This window comes from Lampetra planeri, chromosome 4 (genome assembly GCF_965212315.1).
Source record: "Lampetra planeri chromosome 4, kcLamPlan1.2.h2, whole genome shotgun sequence".
Lineage (NCBI taxonomy): Eukaryota > Metazoa > Chordata > Hyperoartia > Petromyzontiformes > Petromyzontidae > Lampetra > Lampetra planeri.
Window position 1 is genome coordinate 6,807,410 of NC_136110.1, and position 19,366 is coordinate 6,826,775.

At 47.6% G+C, this 19,366-nt stretch overlaps 1 protein-coding gene across 2 annotated transcripts in view; it reads right to left on the reverse strand.

Moving 5' to 3' along the window:
• LOC144717639 (uncharacterized) overlaps positions 1-19,366 on the reverse strand; it is a 103,196-nt gene that overhangs the window by 25,350 nt on the left and 58,480 nt on the right. For both annotated transcript variants that reach the window (XM_078593160.1, XM_078593161.1), the window contains 4 exons: positions 18,314-18,483; positions 10,632-10,750; positions 6,353-6,506; positions 3,401-3,481 (listed from right to left, as the gene is read on the reverse strand). In XM_078593160.1, the coding sequence (XP_078449286.1) occupies positions 3,401-3,481; positions 6,353-6,506; positions 10,632-10,750; positions 18,314-18,483 (524 nt within the window). The remainder of the gene's footprint in view (positions 1-3,400; positions 3,482-6,352; positions 6,507-10,631; positions 10,751-18,313; positions 18,484-19,366) is intronic.

Consider the following 19,366-nt stretch of genomic DNA (forward strand, 5'->3'; position numbering starts at 1 on the left):
TTGCCAATTCGTTTGTGGTCACGTGGACAAATGAGTCACTGTCTGCAACCGGTGTTAATTCACAGCCCAGATAATCCCCCCGCAGTTGATCGACAGTGACCTGCACTCTATTCCCATGTTTGCCAGTTTTTTGTTGTTGTTGCTCAAATTGGACTAAAGTGCTGATTGTGCGGAAGGAATTTCGGTCGGATGGCAGTAAAGATTTACAGGCGTAGCCCTGCTTTCATAATCAACGTTTTTGGGTTTAGATCGCGTTATTTATAAATGTGTCGTAACCCTCCACCACCCGACACGGCCAATCAGTAAAAAAGTGTCACGTTGACAAAAGACAAATAGTTCACTGCAATTGCCCGATGATGCTGGATGCAATTACCAGCGAAACGTTGTACTCAAATTGTAAATGTTGTGGTTTCACGCTTCAACACACCGGTGGGCTAAAGCAGTGAACTATTTGTCTTTTGTCAACGTGACACTTTTTTACTGATTGGCCGTGTCGGGTGGTGGAGGGTTACGACACATTTATAAATAACGCGATCTAAACCCAAAAACGTTGATTATGAATAATATTGGTCGCGAAAGCCTACGTGTTAAGTAGCCCTGCTCATTCCTCGACTGTGGCGCCTTCAGTGAGCTTCTAACGACAGACGGAACGGACACACCTGAGCACGGCATTGCGCTCCGCGACTTCTTACGTGTCACCGAAAACGCCGTGGCCGACATCGTGATCGCTTATTCACATTCCGGCGTGTGCGAAATCAGTCGTGTGACATTTTTAATAAACCGTCATCACGGACAGCTCTTTCTCAATGTCCCTGCTGGATGAAGGTATCCAAGCATCGTGTCGGCCACGCGGAATGTTTGACCATACTTCACCATGCTGGTGAGCGCGGGTTGTTGGGGGGGGGGGGGAGGGTGTCACTGACGTTTGCCACGGCCGGAAATCGAACTCCGTTCCCCAGGTTCGTAGCACAAGGGATGCTAAGGCACTGTCCCACTGACTTTTGAGCCACTACAAATGGTTGTAGTGATATTAAAACAAAGCCCGAAGGGTACGTCACTCCGCGGAGACGGAGCGATGGAATTGACTCGTGTGCAGGAGCCAGATTAACACATGGTGACGGCCGGCCGTGGGAGGGGGGTGAGACGTTAATCCAATGGTGGATAGATCACAACGGAGTTTGGTCATGGTGAGACCTATGACACCGCAGCAAGGATCATGATGACACTGATTGCTGCGTCCTTTCCAGCGCGGTTTGCTTCTCCCATCCCCTCCAAACGCAATTCGATGCTCGGGACACTTGAAGGCAGCGGGTGACCTTCGCGTTGCACCTGTAATTGGATCAATTACGTGCACACCCTTCTCTGCAAGCAACATTTGCCTCGTGTGTGCCCCCTTTTGTGCAGTAAACGGGCAACAACACACGGGCGATGGAGACTGTTTGAGCTCTAAATAGAAGCATCCCCAATGGCAAATCAATGGTGCCTCTCATCCACCAGCGCCACCGCAGAATGTATCCTATCCAGTGAATCTTGCCCTCTGCTGCTACAGCTACGCGACTGATCCCGAAATACGTAAGTCGGGAATCAAACTCAGGTCTCGCAAATCATTGTTCCACCCACTCCCCCCGCTGCCGTCATTGGCATTAAATCAGTCCCATTTACACGCACCTTTACATCCGCCGCACCTTAACAACTCTTGGAACCTCCGAGTTCAACGAGTCTACACAACAAAGGCCCATTCCTAACAGCGTGCTTCAACCGCACCGAACCTCACAATAATAATATCCAAGGCCTACCTTGGCTCCTCCCACCCTCAACCAGTATATATACAAGGACTGTTTTCTTGGAATTTCTCTCACTTGATACAGCTATCGTGCTGTGACGGTTCCACCTGAAGACGGAAGCTTGTGTTGCCTCCGAAACGTCGTGATTTTTATTTTATTTTACTTTCATTAATTAAAATTTAATTTTTTTTACCTACGTGACTTTACCGAAAAAACCTAAGAATACGAATATTAAATCATCGTTTGTTACGCGCAACGGCGATTGGATGTGCTGCATCGCGAGCGGCAATAATCACGATAATCAATCGACGCGTCGCTCGCTCGCTCGCCGGCTCGCGCCGAGACTCCAGCTCACGATGATCACCTCTAGACTTTAATTCTATCGAATCAAGTAATGTGCAAATAATATTTTTAAGCGTTAATTGAGTCTCGGAGGCACGTCTATAATGGGTTTTCGGCAAACAAAACTATAAAGTTAATTTCCTCTAATGGAAAGGCCCCCCGCGGTTTCCCAAAGACTGTGGGAGATGAGCTGTCACGCCACAAAGTGACGGCGGTATTTATAAACACAACAGAGCGAAACGTCACCGGCAGACTCGCACATGCAGGAAGCGGGTTAATCAAGAGGGTTTCATGGAGGCGTGTGGTTTCTTTTTTTGTTACTGGCATAATAATAATAATAAACAGCACGTCAACGCATGTGTTCGAGAATATTCGCAGCAGGTTAAATAACACCATCGATCTGTTAGGAAGAACCGAGAAACAAGCCGATGCCACAAACAAAATCTGTTGACTTTTTTTTTTGGGTCCAAAGTGTGAATCAAGCTCAGCTGGAAACAAACCGCAATAAATGATTCCGCGGAAATTACCGTGTAATGACTGCAACGCGCAACTAATATGTGCCAATTGAAAAGTACGAAGGTATTTTTGTCGCTTGCGATGATTACAAAGACGGTCCCACAAACTGGCTTCTTTGCGAGCGCAATTTCTTAAATTATTTTTTCATCTGCGAGGCAATAAAAATAAAAATGGTCGCGCGACGACATGTCTCGCGGGAGAGTTTGGGCCGACCGTCTGCGCGCGTTCAGGTGTCTGACCGTGGGGGTTCGTTCAACGCAGCAACACTTCATTCTGTCGCGCGCTACCCCACGGTGAAATTACCTCCTTTGCATTGCTCACACAAACAAACAAACCACAAAGATCTCCCCCCCCCCCCCCCGTGTGGCCTTTGAATAGACTGTTGGGGCAATTGCTGTTCGCGAGCACCTATGAAGGCCGGCACGCCGCACGAGGGGGTGGGTGACCAACACCACGCCCGGCCGCCTTTGTTTCCCCAGTGGCAATAATTATACACCGCACCAGGTACTCATTTGAGGCTGAGTCAACCTCGGCGAAGCCCAGGACTGGCTCCGATAATCATCACTGGTGTTGGTGGCCGTGAGCGGGAATCGAACTCGGGTCGCCAGGTTCGTTGTGCAGCGCACGATCCGCTGCACTACCGCTCTCCTTACTAGCAGAAACACACACATGCACGCACGCACACGTGCACGCTGGATACGTAAAAGGAACTGACGTGCTTGAATGACGGTGGAAACAGGACAGATCACGGTACGTACCAAAGTTATGTTTCTTGGAAGCTCGTTAATTTCTTCGTGCCTTTTCTTGAATTCCTTCCAGATACACTCAAACGATTCATCCTGTTTGGGAAAGGAAATGTTAGAATCGTATGAAAACACGAATGAAAATCTAATTGGGCTAAACCTAAACCGTCATCGCCATATCCTGTGGAGTAGCTAACGGGTTTGCAGGCGGTGCAACTGCACTGATGGCCCATGGTTCGGAGAGGCCCAGGTGGCGGGCGACAGGACCCATGCCAACCACGCTACGCCGCTGGTTCCGTCACCCGGCAACCCTTGGTCCCAAGCGCAAGTTCAGTTGAGGAGGAAACCTATGGGAATTATTATAATCCTCCACAGGACAATACACTGATTTTGTTGCACATTTTTCCATTGCCAGCCGAGACACATTTAAGTCTTGCACGCATTCTCAAGTGAACTGTGCCCAGACTCCAGTTCACCCGATTGCGGTGGAGTTTTTAAAAGATCGAGCAAAAGTCGTAGCGGGAGGACACCTTCTGCAGTTCGGTATTGGGGAAGGAGAGTGCCGTGGTAGCAACGCAAAATCTAAACGAGCCTCCTTCCCCTCGTACATATGGCTATTCTCCCGGGCACTCACTCCAGTTTCCTCGCAGGCGTAATCAAAAATAAAATCCTCAACAACGGTGCTCAGCTTCTTGGTTCTTTCGGTAAAGTCACGTAGAATGGAAATAATAAAATAATCAAAATAAAACATAATAAAATAATTCTCACGACGTTTCGGCCACAACGCAAGTAGCCGTCCTCAGGTGGAGAACAGGTCTGTCGAGGAGACAGAGTCTGAACAGGTCTGTCTATTATTTCCATTCTACGTGACTTTACCGAAAGAACCAAGAAGATGAATCCCTGCAGTCACGAAAGCTTTAAATCGAAACGGTGCTCAGCGACCACTGGCCGAGGTTTTTTGCGGTTGTGCTGCTGCTGTTGCTGCTGCTGCTGCATCTCTCCGGTGTGTTTTCGGGTCGTGCCGCGTGGTATGCGGCATGGTGTCCGACCTTCCTCTCCGTCGGACATCATGTCGAACAACACGCGGCAACTCGAGAAACAAAACGGATTTTATTTATTTATGAACATATATACATGAATATTGAACTTCTTACATAGCCAACCAGCTGATTGGAGGTGCGAAATATATCACGGTTGCTTTAACAGAGACTCAAAGTGCAAAGCCGCCAGCAATAATAACATTATGAAAGTTATCATAGACGAGACTTCACACAATAAGGGATTACTTCTTGAATCATTGCCTCACTTGATGCAGCTAATTCGGCTGTGACGGTCCCACCTGATGACGGAGACTTGTGTTGCCTCCGAAACGTCGTGATTTTTGTTTTTATTTTATTTTATTTTCATTAATTTTGATGTTTTACCTACGTGACTTTACCGAAAAACCCTAAGAATATGACCCCTAGCAAGACCATCCAGAAAGAAACAAGAATCCTGCGATTCGCCTCAATAAATCCAGCCTTCCCGTATAAATGACGGGATAATGAAAACACCGTTATTACAAGACGCCGGCGCGGGTGAAATGTGCGGATTTGCATTTCCGACGAGCGCAAAAGACTCTGAGCGCAATCGTGCCCCGTGGCACCGCACGGCCTGGGAAACGGGCACCACACTGTCAGAACCAAAACAGCCACTGCGCTTGCGCTCCAGTGGGCATCAGAGAGCAGGGGTTAAGCATACCCTTCCCGGGTGGTTAACTACACAGATTTTGGCACAACGGGGGACATGGGGTGGAGGGGGGGGAGTGAGCGGCTGGAGAAGCAGCCGTTGCGACCGTAGGACGCAGGGGAGGAGATGGTAAATGAGAGTGCGTGGAGAGAAGAGCGGGCGGCGGGGGGATAGGCAGAGGTCAAGACTCCGTGGGGGTGCGTTATTCTGGCTCCCAGACGCGCTCTTCCGAACGGATCAAAGTGGCTACAACGGGTGAGTGGCCAGGGACACTGTGTGGAAAAACGATGCCGTCCCCGCGGACAGACCCCTTGCCACGCTGCAGACAATTGTCCCGTTCCGCGACCCACCCCCCTCCCCCACGCCGCCCCCCGCCCATCACCCCCCCCCCTCTCCGCTACCCCCCCCCGCCTCTCCTCTCTCGCCTTCAGCCAACGCTCAAGGGATAATGTATGTCGTAATGAGACGACCAGATTACGCTGAAAGTATGCGCGTTTTCGTTGTTGTGAATATATTATTATTAATGAAATCTAATTTGCCGCTCTGAACTAATGAAATGTTCACGCGAGCTCACGCGCGCGGAGATAAATACCAAAAAACCTGAGCGAGCCGTCGCGAGTATATTATTTGTGCGCGCGTGCGTGGGTGTGTGCCGTAGCTGACGGCGTGACGATGGCGAGAATTCAATGAAACATTTGGTCCACGAGAGCAGGAGTGCAGGTTGTGATCGCCGTGCCGTGCGACTAACCCAGACCGCAGCCGGGTGGCATCCGATCTGGTCCCGGGCATCGTTTGCCACCCGCCCGGTTGACCCAGCACGCACTGAGCTCTGTGCGGTAAAAGCACGGGAACGAAATGAGCGCGTAATTTCAGTTCCAGCGTCATTTGAACCTTATGGCGGGACCTCGGGGTCCCGAATAAACAGAAGTCAAAATCGTAATAAATTCTTTTAGGCGACTCCGTCCCACCGCGCACATAAACGCCGTGACCCACCTGCCGCGGATCATTCTGTTGTCGTGTCGTCCAAGCGCAACTAGGATGAATGCCGTAGTCATAAACAAAACTTTGAAACTTTGATTAGCGTATCGTGTAGAGCTCATCGAGAGGAAAAGATTGCCGTATCGTTCGCCTTCAACAGACATAAAATGACGTCGCAACGCAGTTTATGAAAGAGCCGGGGGCTTATGTGACCCCGGGGTCCTGCCATGAGGTTCATGTCACCGACCACGTGATTGCTACCTGGTGGTCTTCCAAGGGGCAGTGCGTGAGGCCAGGTACCGGCGGTCGATCTTCGGAGGGCGCTGCCACATCAGCGGTGGCAAGGCCTGCGCCTTGGCCTGGCAGCGACCGACCGGTGGGAGACCCGTCTCTCTTGCCGCCACCGCCACCACCACTTTTGTCAGAGGAGGAAAACAAGGAGAACAATATTAATAAAAAATAAAATCTAAATTTTTTTTAAATAAAAATAAACACGTTATTTGGTTTGCAAGTCTTGTCTGCACAACACGTATTTCTGGTGTTGTTGTTCGCACGCATGTTTAGTACATTCCTCGTCCTATTTGCCATCAGATTAACACAACAAAGAACACGCATGTTAACAGGATCATTGAGTGAATCGGTTTTTTTTTTATGAACTCCACCAAATGTCCCGCTGAATTATTTTTTCTAATTGACTTGACTACCGCCACCGCACATCTGCGGGATGCAACACAGGCGCGCGCTAAAACGTAATAAAATGGTTTTAAGGATGCGTCAATTCTTGCACAACGCTGGCACGGGAATACTTGTGGTTGCCGTGTGCCTCGACAGATTAATGGTGATGTCGCGTGCAGGTGTCGGGAATGCTTGAGACGCGTTGGGGAGGGGAGAGGAGTTTGCCGAGGAGGAAGAAGTGGGGTGGGGGTGGAGTATTTTACGTCGGCAGGAGGCCAAGCCAGAGAGCCAGAGGGTGGTAACTGTCGAAACACCAGAAGGGAAATAGGTGAGACCCATGCACAGGTGCTAAAAGTGGAAGAATCCAGAGCACGCTGCCGCTCAAATGAGCATCAATACAGTGGGACATGTCTACAGCCCTGAGCCATCGGTGAAAATGTCACGTTTCTGGCGAGTCTAGCTGTTGCACAACAAACCGTGTGTTTATGTAAGTATGTTGAACTTCTTTTGCGCCGTACGTGGCCAAACCGTGCTAACCGGAGGTGAGACTACCGACTTATTGGGAGCATGGGCTCAATCAACGGCCCACGCAACCCCACGACCATGAGCTGATCTCGCAACCTTCTGATTGCGAGCTTCTCGCTCTACAGCCGAGCCACCTGGCCGGATTAAAATATAATGATATACTTATATTATTTATATATCTCACGGCACCTGAACGTGCCTCGGCGCGCGCGCGCGCGTGTGTGTGCGTGTGTGCGTCGCGGTGGAAGAACCGCTGGCGGGGGCCTCGGGGAAATTATCCGCTTAATAAGCGGCGGTTTTTTACTCCCGGCGCAGCGGGCCCTAAGAGCAGAGCATGTCACCTACGGCGTAGTCGTCTGCACAAAGACAAAATCCCCCCGCCCGTATGTAGCCTCAACAGGCTGATGGGGCAAGTGCTGTGAGTAGCGCCAATGAAAGCCGGCACGGCACACGAGGGGATTTATATTCTTAGGTTTTTTCGATAAAGTCACGTAGGTAAAAAAATTAAAATTAATAAAGTAAAATAAAAATAAAATAAAAGTGATTTTTTTATTAATAAAAGTAAAATTAAAATAAAATAAAAAGTGATTTTTATTTTATTTTTATTTTACTTTTATTAATTTTAATTTTTTTACCTACGTGACTTTACCGAAAAAACCTAAGAATCTGAATCCTTGCAGTCACGAAAGCTTCAAATCTAGAAGAGGGGATTGGGTGGCCAGGACTAAGCCCGGCCACCTTTATGACTCGCACATTGTTTACACGTTGCACCAGGTGTCCTCATTTGAGGCCGAGTCGACTCAGGGGAGGCCCAGGAGCGGTTCAGATAATCTTTATTGGTGTTGGCTGTGAGCGGGAATCGAACTCGGGTTGCCAGATTCCCAGCACAGCGTGCAAAACCGCAAAACCACCGCTCCCCACGTCTGCACGCACACTCCCGCACGCACGCACGCGCACTGTATGCAGGAAATTCGCTATTTAGTGCCGGTCACACGAAAAACAAACGTAGCCCTGATGGGACGCTTCCACGAGGGTGTAAAACTTCTGGCCAAGATTTTGGCGCGACGGTTTGCGTGGACGGGTTTAACGGAATCTTTTATCGTAATATTTCGGGGCAGAATTATCGTCGTTAATATATATGCATATATACGATTCGATGTGTATCCGTGTGTTTGGTGTTGCGTCAGTTACGTTTGGGCTACCAGGGCACCTCGCGTTAGCCGTTTTCAGTGCACTGCTAGATGAAAGCCTCTGCAAGCCGATGTCACAGTCTGCTACGCAAAATATTTTGTGATGCTGCATTGGTAGTGGTACACAAGTATTGCAAACAAAAAAAGAATCAACACAATCATCCATACCACTATATTAAAATAAAATAAAAATATAAAATAGGTGATGTTGCAGGCAATAGCCCTTCTTCATAGCACATAACTAGCCCAGAGAGAGTGAATTAGGTTTGGTACTACACTTAACAACACCATGAGGGCCTGTTGAGATTTACATTTTAAATATGCTCTCTGATGACCAGTTTTTTAATTCGCATATCAAGAAACCTCATAGTAGCTACTGAGTACCATAAAACCCTTCAATAATAAAAAAAATATTCCGGAATAAACTCATTTGTAATCAAAGTAAAATGACAAAATGTTGCTGGCACATTGCATTGTCATGAAGAGCCATTGCCCTAAACATTGCCTGTTATATAAACTCAACTATTTTTTTTTATTTGACCAGGTAAGGCCCACTGAGCTACATAGCTCTTTTTCAGTAGCGACCTGCACACAAATGATAGCTCACAGAAGTGGCTTATCGTGTGGCTCGAAATAAATTTCCCTTTCAAGGCCACACATGCGATGTTGTTATTTTCGCGGAACGTGTCGAGTGGTTTCGTTGGCTGTGCCTGTGCACCACTGCCAACGTTGCGTCACCCAATAAAATCTTGCCGTTGGATCAGCAACCGATTTGCCGCCGCCACCGCCACCACCACAATATTAATACAAATATATAGTTTATTTTTTATATTTAAAGAAACACGTTATTTAGTTTGCCACAATGTCTTGTCTAGACAACAAGTATTTCTGGTGTTGTTGTTCGCACGCATGTTTTGTAAATTCCTCGTCCTACTTGCCATCAGATTAACACAACAAAGAACACGCGTGTTAACAGGATCATTGCGTGAATCGTTTAATTTATGAACTCCACCAAATGTCCCGCTGCATTATTTGTTTTAATTTATTGGACTGCCACCACCGCACATCTGCGGAATGCAACACAGGCGCGCGCTAGAATGTGGGATACCTATTAGCCCCCGCAGGTGCATATATTTGTGTGTGAGGAGCGGTAGCGTAGTGGTTAGCGCACTGCGCTACGAACCTCAGCGACCCGAGTTCGATTCACCGTCAACACCGGTGACGATTATCTGAACCGGTTCTGGACTTCTCCTAGGTCGACTTAGCCTCAAATGAGTACCTGGTGTAGTTTGTAAAAATCGCCACTACGGAGACAAAGGCGGCCGGGCGTGGTGCTGGCAACCCACTTGTCACAACAGTCTATTACGGCTCTACAAGGGGATATTAATGTGTGTGACACACATACGTCTAAACATCACTCAATTACCGGCGCATAGCCGCCACACGCTCCATACGTGCGCGTGTGCATACAAAAAAAACACACGGACGAGCGCACGTATGAAAACATAATTACCGTTGATGGCTTACGAAACACCGCCACTTAATTTTAATACGAGCGCTAAATACTCAACGCCGAAGGGGCACGAATGGCGCAGGCTGGCCCAAAACTGATTTCGAGCATGGCGCAGAGATGATAACAATAATACAAACCACAGATGAGCTCTTTATCTGTGCCGACTCCACCCCCTCTGCTGCTTTTGCAAAGTGGGGGGCGGGTTTTTAAAGGGCGGGATTAGCGGGGGGCCCCGTGAAAGGGCCTAATTAATCCCCCTTCACGCACGCACAAATCGGCCGGCTAGGGGGACGAAAGCGAGCAGTCAACCGGAAGGGCGGTGGGGCGTGTCGTCTGCTCGAGAACGACTGTTGTGACAACAAAGGATGCAAAGCAGATGTCTGGGGGGCGGGGGGTGCCCATCGGGGCAATCAATGTGCCCTCCTCCTCCATCCCCACCCACCCACCCCGCCGCGCCCGTTCTCTCAGCCGCTCCTCACTCCGCTGGGGCCTTCTCAGCCGCCGCCGTCGCCGTCATAATCATCTCCGGGGATTTGTAATCAGCGGGGAGAGTGTAGAAACGACTCCCAGGCAGCCCCCCCACACCCCACCCAACGCCCCCGCCCATCATCTCCGCCGTAGGACCCCGTCAACTCACGCGGTCGAGCGGGCCGCAGGGATGAGGGCGGACGGTCGAGCTATCATGATGCAGCGGCAGTTTTCAGGTAGCTGGATGACGCGGTGGTCGGGCATCAGTTTGTGCGGGCAGAAGAGTGTCTGTGGGTAGAAGAGGCGAGCGTGAGGTCGTCAATTGCTTTGTTTGCTCCATTTGAGCCGCAAGCCTCTTTTATTCGGCACGCAGGCAAGCTTCGATGTGGGATGTTCAGACAGTTATATGATTGGGCGTTTAAAAAATAATCGTACAACTAACCCAACCGATAATAGGTACTGCATATTCTCAGATTAACATCATCCATTGTTGTACGATCTAGGTCTCCGCACCTCACAGTGATGACATCACCTTTACTCTGTTTCATACCGGAGCAGGAGGACTTCTTCACAATTCTGGCAAATCGCCTGATGAAGGTGGTTGTAATCACCAGCGAAACGTCGTAATCAAATTGTCAATCTTGTGCGTTTACTATCCAACACAACGGTTTTTTTCGACGTGACAAACCTTACTAATTGGCTGCGTCGGGTGGTGATGGATTAACGACACATTTATATTTACGCGATCTAACCGAAAAAACCTTTATTATGGGGAATCTTACAAATTGGTCGAAATATATATTTATTCACATGAGCGTTATTCAAAAATGACTTTGCCTAAGAGACGTGTTACAGTACATAATTGGGGCTTACACAGAAGGTTGAGATGATGGTGTATTTAGATGTTTAATGTTCAATTGTATTGTGGCAAGATGCATTATAATAATATCTACTTAAGAGCTGTGAAACTTTGTATGTCAATTAAACAATATACGTGTTTGGAGTGTGTACGACCGTGCACTGTTTGGTGTATTTATTAGGCAGCACTTAGCAAAAAATTGCAATTATCAAACACAGCTCTCGGTGAAAGCCACCTCACCGTGTCGGTGACAAGAGTTGCTTCACCATACTTCACCACAATGTCCAGTGCGGCCTGGTGATGCTCATTTTGCAATTCATGTGAAAACGAACGAAGACTCAAATTTAGATTTAAAGCTTTCGTGACTGCAGGGATTCATATTCTTGGTTCTTTCGGTAAAGTCACGTAGAAGGTAAATAATAAAATAATATAAATATAAAACAATAAAAAAAATTCACATCAAGTACATTTACTTGCTGTGGATTTCACACCTTCTGATGATTGCTTGTGTTGCAGTCGAAACGTTATGAGAATTTGTATTGTTTTATATTTATATAATTTTATTATTTACCTTGTCCGTGACTTTACCGAAAGAACCAAGAATATGAAGACTCAAATGTTTCACAATCAACTCCAATGCAAATACAGTGTTGGTACTTACTCAATACTACATCAGCGTTGGCACGAACAAGCCTGCAGTGAAAATGTCACCTCATCCCTGCATCATCAACCATACGTTATCCTGCCACTCAAAAGACAACCTCACGTACGTCTGTTGAACTTCTTTCACACCATACGTAGCCAACCGTGCTAATCGGAGATGTGCAGTGGGAAGGACAACAGACTCAAATTTCGATTTAAAGCTTTCGTGACTGCAGGGATTCATCTTCTTGGTTCTTTCGGTAAAGTCACGTAGAAGGGAAGTAATAAAATAATAAAAATAAAACATTTTTATGTTTCGATTTAAAGCTTTCGTGACTGCAGGGATTCATCTTCTTGGTTCTTTCGGTAAAGTCACGTAGAAGGGAAGAAATAAAATAATAAAAATAAAACATAATAAAATAATTCTCATGACGTTTCGGCCACAACGCAAGCAGCCGTCCTCAGGTGAAAACCAGGTCTATCGAGGCGACAGCGTCTGTCCTGGTTTTCACCTGAGGACGGCTGCTTGCGTTGTGGCCGAAACGTCGTGAGAATGATTTTATTATGTTTTATTTTTATTATTTAATTACTTCCCTTCTACGTGACTTTACCGAAAGAACCAAGAAGACAACGGACTCAACACAAAAATCAGTTAGAAAAAAATGCGTTTTCAATCAAGATCCAAAAGACGGCCGCACAGGCGCATCTGAAAGTTCGCGATGCATTGGCCATCAATGTTCGAAGGATAGCCAAAAGCCGCCGCTGCTGCTGCTGCTGCTGCGACGGTGACCGGAGGATTGCGTGATGGTTTATGCTCCTTGACAAGATCGGAAAGGTATTGTGGTTCATTTGTGGCGAGCGCTTTGTGTGTAATGAGTGCCACCTCATGCTGGAATCTAAAGAATCCATCAAACTTCGTAAAAACACTCGCACCCAGAAAGCGCCGCTTAATACACCCCAACACCATATTAGCGGCGGAGAATGTTTATGCACACACACACACGCGCGCGCGCGCGCATGGGAAAGGAATTAAAACGCCGTAATAAAAAGGGGGGGGGGGAGGTAAAACGCGCGGACAAAGGCGCTAATCTGATCACCAGTGGTGGGGAGCGGCGGCACACAAAGCGTGTAATGGAGTGAGACCGCACGCGGATCAACGCGAGCGCCGGGGAGACAAAGGCAACGCGAGCGGGACACGAAAGCGCGGACAAAACCGGGAGATCAAAAAGCACTTGGCTGTGGCAAGGGGGGCGAGGGGGGGCGGGTGGAGGACTCCACTGGCAGGTTCGGCTCGTTCACGTGCGTGCGTGAGAAGCGCAGACATCGCCCGTGCCAATGATCCACAATGCAATGGGCGAGCACACGTTGCTTTAGGAGCCATGGGCCCAAAGCCAGTGGTTCTCAAACGTTTCGGTAAGGCCCCCCCCCCACCACCCCACCCCTCTCCCAAGATTAAGACGACTTGTTCTCTGGCCACAACACCACAACTGAGGTCGCCGTCTTCCTTCCCATATGGATATCAACCGAGGAGCAAGTAGCGCGGCTGGTTTGCGAGGACAGCGAATGTGGGTCAGAATCATGACCATCATTTACACTGGGAGGAATCCGATGAGCTACGGAGCTCTTTCTCGCAGATGTCGCCACCCGTGGCAGTGCACACGAGTGCGCGAAGCGTCCCGCCGTGGTTTGTTGCGCGACGCGGTCGCAATCTGGTCGGAGCAGAGGTGATTATTATCGGCTTAACGCACGACCGCTGGAGTACAAAGCGGCGCCTATCCATAAGCAAACCGATATTCTTATCGCGATTACTTAATGGGCGCGGGAGCATGTGGACACTGCGGTTACGTTTACGCAGGTCACAGCACAGAGACAGCAACGAGTCGACGCCTCGAAGTCAACGCCGTGGTGGGAAGGTGTCGCTGGGCTTGTCGTGGGTGCGCGGTGTTGTCGCCGAAACGTGGTGCCGACGTTTCACACCCACATCCGAAATTGCTCCCTCGCGGAATCCATTCCGCAGCACGAGCCAAACCTCTCGCCACCTCCAACAAAGGTGACCCGTGGGTTAGGAACCGCTGGCCTTACTGATCACTCACCTGGAAAGGCAGCGCTCTTGGCATTTATTGTGTTTCCCATGGGCAAATGTGCAGCCCTTCGCCAGTGCAAGGCTGGATGAGGGCCTCCCCACGCTGTCCAGGTCGCAATATGACCGTATTTCACGACGACGCTGGTGAGGGCTTGTCGGTGACTTTCGATCATACAGTCATTGGGAGATGCATATCAGTGCGATACAACAACGGAATTGTTTCGTTTAAGATCCACCCTCCCCCCCCAGGTTTTGTGTCGATCGTGCTTTTTAACATTTTGCTCTTAATGTTGGTGATGGTTGTGGATTACTGAAATTTCGGTAGCTGCAAAGCGACTGAAATTAAAATTGGTACATTTACGACTCCCAAACACGTGCTGCCTCATCATGATGTTGTGTTTGCGAGTTGCCTAAATGTGGGTATAACTGGGCCTGTGACACTGTTTCCATGTTGAGAATTGGCCTGTTTTATTTTGATATTTCACGAAATGTTAATGACATAACTGAAATGTTTATTATTCAAAGTGAAAATAAATATGCATTTGACTTGTTCCATTTAAACAAACAGGCAAAATCTGTTTTGAAGCCATGTAATAAATGGCGTTTTACAGTGAACATTAATTAAGGGGAATATTAATTGACTATTAGCTGTAATTACTCTATTTATATAATTATTTCACAAATTAGTGAGGCTTTTGAGTAGCAACGCTTACAGTAAAAGGTAATCAATTCAAGCTGTCAATCACGCAAGGAAATAAATAACAATTTTGTAAACAGGAGAAATTACGAGTGCACTGACAAATACGGCACCGTAATTAGGGGTAAATTTGTCCATTAAAATGTGGCGGATTTACGACAAAATCACATCGATAGAATTCACTACAGATCTCCAAACGGCTCCGATCGAAACACGGAATTACTTTGCACTTTGCCAAGGATTGCAGAAATGACAGTTTTTATAAGCCGTTTCACACAATTATCAAATGGGAATTAAATAAACATTGTCGACGAATGTACAGCGGCTTCATCTGGTTTCACACATTTTCTTTAAATGTGAAACCTTCATTTTCAGTTCAACGTGGCGGTAATAACGCTCGCCCAAGCTCCAAGCTCAGCAGTCGACGATACGACGAGAGAATTAATCCCAACAAACCACTGCCTTTCGTAAGGGAAGAGGAATGCAAACGTGCGGCTTTCTTTGTCATGAAACAACGTCCCAGGTTTAATCCGACCGATTTTGTGGTAATCCGTGAGCGAGGTTGAAAATTATATTGCTCATAGCGATGATAATAATAAACAAAACAGATTTAAAATATTTGCTGGCTTTCAGCGTTCAGCCACTTGACGTGTTCAGTCACTCGATTGCAAGTCGAAGTTGCGTTCGAGAGGTCGAGCGTGAGCAAATCAACACCGTGGTTACACGGGAAAACGAGAACTAATGGTGCAACACCACGTGAATTTTATACCAAGAATGTTTTTCAAAGTCAAATAAAAGTCAAAGTGGTTTCCTACTTACGCGAGCATCAAGGTGGCGCTTATCTCCTCGTTACAGCCCTGAACCAGTAGGGGAAACTCCTCATTCATATGGCGGGGGCAATCTCTCTGTGGGGCAACCGACTGTTGACCACGCCACAAAGTGGCACTTAATTTATCGACCCCAGAGAGATGATGGGCTGATTCAAACCCAGATCTAGATTTGAACTCGCAACCTTCCAGTATGCAAGCCGGCTTGCACTACCACTGGGCGACCGTCTGAAAAGTGAGAATTGGCCTATTTCCCTGGCATAAGGTATTCCAACGGTCTTAAGGTAAGTTTGGGGTGCTGATTCCAAATCTGGCATCAGTTTTTGTCTATCACATGAGGTTTTTGAGAAATCAAATTTTGCATTTTCAAAAAAACTGCAGAAGAAAAATATTAAATAAATGTGGATATCTACATAAAATTATATTATAAACACACTATCCTAAAAATACAGCACCATATTTTAACACTAAAGCAGTCACTGACTCGCAACAACTTGCAATCATAAGTGACAGAGTTTAATTCTGGTAAAATCAATGAAAATGGGGTATGCCGATAGCATAAAAATGATGTGATAGAGCAAATCTGAGATCAAATTTGGAATCAGCACCTTGAAATTAGTCTAAAACAGCTGCAAAAGTCCAGGCCAGAAAAAGTGTTTTTTTTTTGTTGACCAGTGTATTAAATCTGTAGGCGTTACGCTTTCATGCCGACTCAAGTTAACGTCTACTCCGATATTTGTATGACGTGATAAAAAATACAAACGACGACAACAACAACAACGACAACCGTGCGTTGTTAACGAGCGCTGGTTTGCCGATTAGCACTGCAGCCGAAATGCGGGGAATATGCGTGCATACGTGAGTGTATCGTGTGAGTGGAATTAACAGTGGACACGAGTGGCAGCTCCAATGGACAGCATGCCAGACATGTAATGGGAAATAAAACGATACGGGAAACACATCCAACATATCGTGATGTTACGGTAAAAAAACGTGAATAGACACGGACACTAATTATGGAGATGCGTAAGTGATCCCGTTTTTTGCTGCCAAGCGCTCTCAAGCACTTTCGTTCATAAACCGGTGATCATGCTGTGTGCACAATCATCAGGATCGGCAATTAATGCATTGTCCGTTTCAGAGTAGTCGATACGTTTACAGCACACGCATTGCAGCTGTGCCACTTCTCACTGCGGCAGCTTAATAGTCACAATTAATCATTCTATTCTGTGCTGATGTATCACTGCAGCCCCCCCCACCCCATTCCTTGTCAACGATGAAGGTCGTTTGACCATAATTCACCATGCCGGTCAATGTGGGTTGGTGAAAAGTTGTGCCCAGGATTGATTCACCCATCACTCGTGGCTGACACGTATATGTATATGTCTCATGGCTTCGTATCGAACTCAGCACGCTAACCCCTGTTTCACCGACGACAAAGACTGTAAGCGCCAGCAATTACTTCTTGCTGGGCACCTGGAAAGGAGGGTTGGGTGACCATCACTCGATCCAGCTGCAAAGCCCTGGGATTTTTATTCCCCAAGTTCTTCCAGCTCAAGATGCACATTCCATGACACAAATCCCATGATGCGCGCATCACCAATTGACCTCGAGCTGGCATCTCTCCTTCTTTAATCCACCGATGGATGAAGGCCTCTGCACGTCGCGTCGGTCATGGGGGTTGGTTCGCCGTATAGAATCAGAATGAGAATATTTATTTATTCATACTGGAGGCATCCGGTGAGCTATAAAGCTGTTTTTTCATAAATGTCTAGTAGGGGCAGGTCAGAAAGTTACAACAACAAACAATACGAAACACGATAGGAGTGCAAAGTATAGAAACGTTAAGCAAATCACACAACAAATTTAAGTAAATTTGTTGAATAAACTGTGTTTATTTTACCAGGTAAACCTTCCTGAGCAATACACTTCTTTCTTCAGAAGCGACCTTGCCACAAATGATAGCTCAACGAAGTGGCTTATCATGTGGGAATTTATGGCAACCAAATAATTTAAATAATCAAAATAATATAATATAACCTCACTATGCTGACCAGTGCAGGTTGGTGAAGAGAGGGCCCGAAGATCAGTTCAGACATCACTCGCCACTGATGTAATCCACAACGGGAAATCAAACTCAGGTCGCACACTTGCAGAACGCAGTGACCTAACTACTGATGACACTGCTCCCCGGTGGTCATGAACCCACTGGAATTGAGAAGCACCTCCTCACACCCAGTCACCTCCCTCCACTCACACATCACTACGGGACGGACGGAGATACTGACAAAACGTATACACACAATGGGCTGATGGACGAACAAACTTACAGATGGACAGAGTCCACTGACTGATGGACAGAATCAGGGACAGACACTGAGGGACTGATGGATGGAGTGTCAGACTGACGAACTGACACACAGAGTTGATGGACAGATACACTGATGGACTGACCGATCGGCCCACATACTGCACGTACTAAATTTTGATTTAAAGCTTTCGTGACTGCAGGGATTCATATTCTTGGTTCTTTCAATAAAGTCACTTTTTTTTTTATTTTCTTTCCGTGGATTGCACACCTAATGACGATTGCTTGTGTTGCAGTCGAAACGTCGTGAGAATTTTTATTGTTTTATATTTACATTATTTTATTATTTCCCTTCTACGTGACTTTACCGAAAGAACCAAGAATATACTGCACCTACTGATTAACAGACGGACGGATGGACGAGCGCGCGCGTACCCGTTGAGCACAGGAGCGGCAGTGCGTCGCCTGGGGCAGCTCGCGGAAGGTGAGCCCTCCATCCGGCGACACGAGCACAGTGCCGGCGTATCGACTCAGCGGCCGCTCCTCGGCGCACAGCGGGTCGGCAAACAGCTCCACGGGGCTTCCCGTCTCCACCACGCCAGCGCCTAAGGTCATCACGAGCACGCCAGGGGCGAGCGAGCACGGCTGACATCGTCGGGCTTGGAGCCGCAGGACGCGACTTGCTGACCCGCCCACACTGGACGTATGTGAAGAAGAGATTCGTAGCTCATCGGATTCCTCCTAGTATAAATAAAGATTCTGATGTTTGTTGTTGTTGTTTTCGGGGCCGTACCGCGGGGTTGGGCACGATGTCTGAAGTTTCGCTGTGCGTGCTGGGAGCTTCTTCAGGAACCGAACAATACGGTCGAATAATTCAGAACTCAAGAAGCTCCCGGAGCGAAACGTCGCGACATCGTGCTGAACAGCACGCGGCACGAGCCGGGAACGCGTCGGAGAGCTAACGCAGCAGCGCAACCTCGAAAACCTACGTCGTAGCCACTAGATGTCACCGGAGATCTTATCGTGAGCTCCGCTTGATGGGAGCCGTGAGCGGGGGGGGGGCATCTAGTCAGTGGCGCTTGCGCTGGGATTTTAAAACATTTCTCTAATTTCCACAAGCCGCGCTTCGCTCTGCACACCAATAATCGAGCGCTTCCGAGGCTGGGTTGGTGAATCGAGCAAACATAGCCACGTGCAGGACAGCAAGCCGGCCATCGACCTTTCTGTTCTGATTTTTGAGAGTTATCGCTGATTATCTTTGGGCACGACTTTTTTTTTCTTTGCGCGAGCAAAACAGCGCATGTTTGTCTGGAAACACATTTGAAAATGTGTCTTAATTTAATAATTTCACTTGAACTCATCCGAGCGTATCATGTTTGTTTTGTTTTTGTGCATGAAGCCCTGACAGCGAGGCAACCCTCATGGATGCCACGGCAGCGAGATGTTAACTACCTCGCCTCGTATGCAGGGGGTCGAGGGTTCAATCCC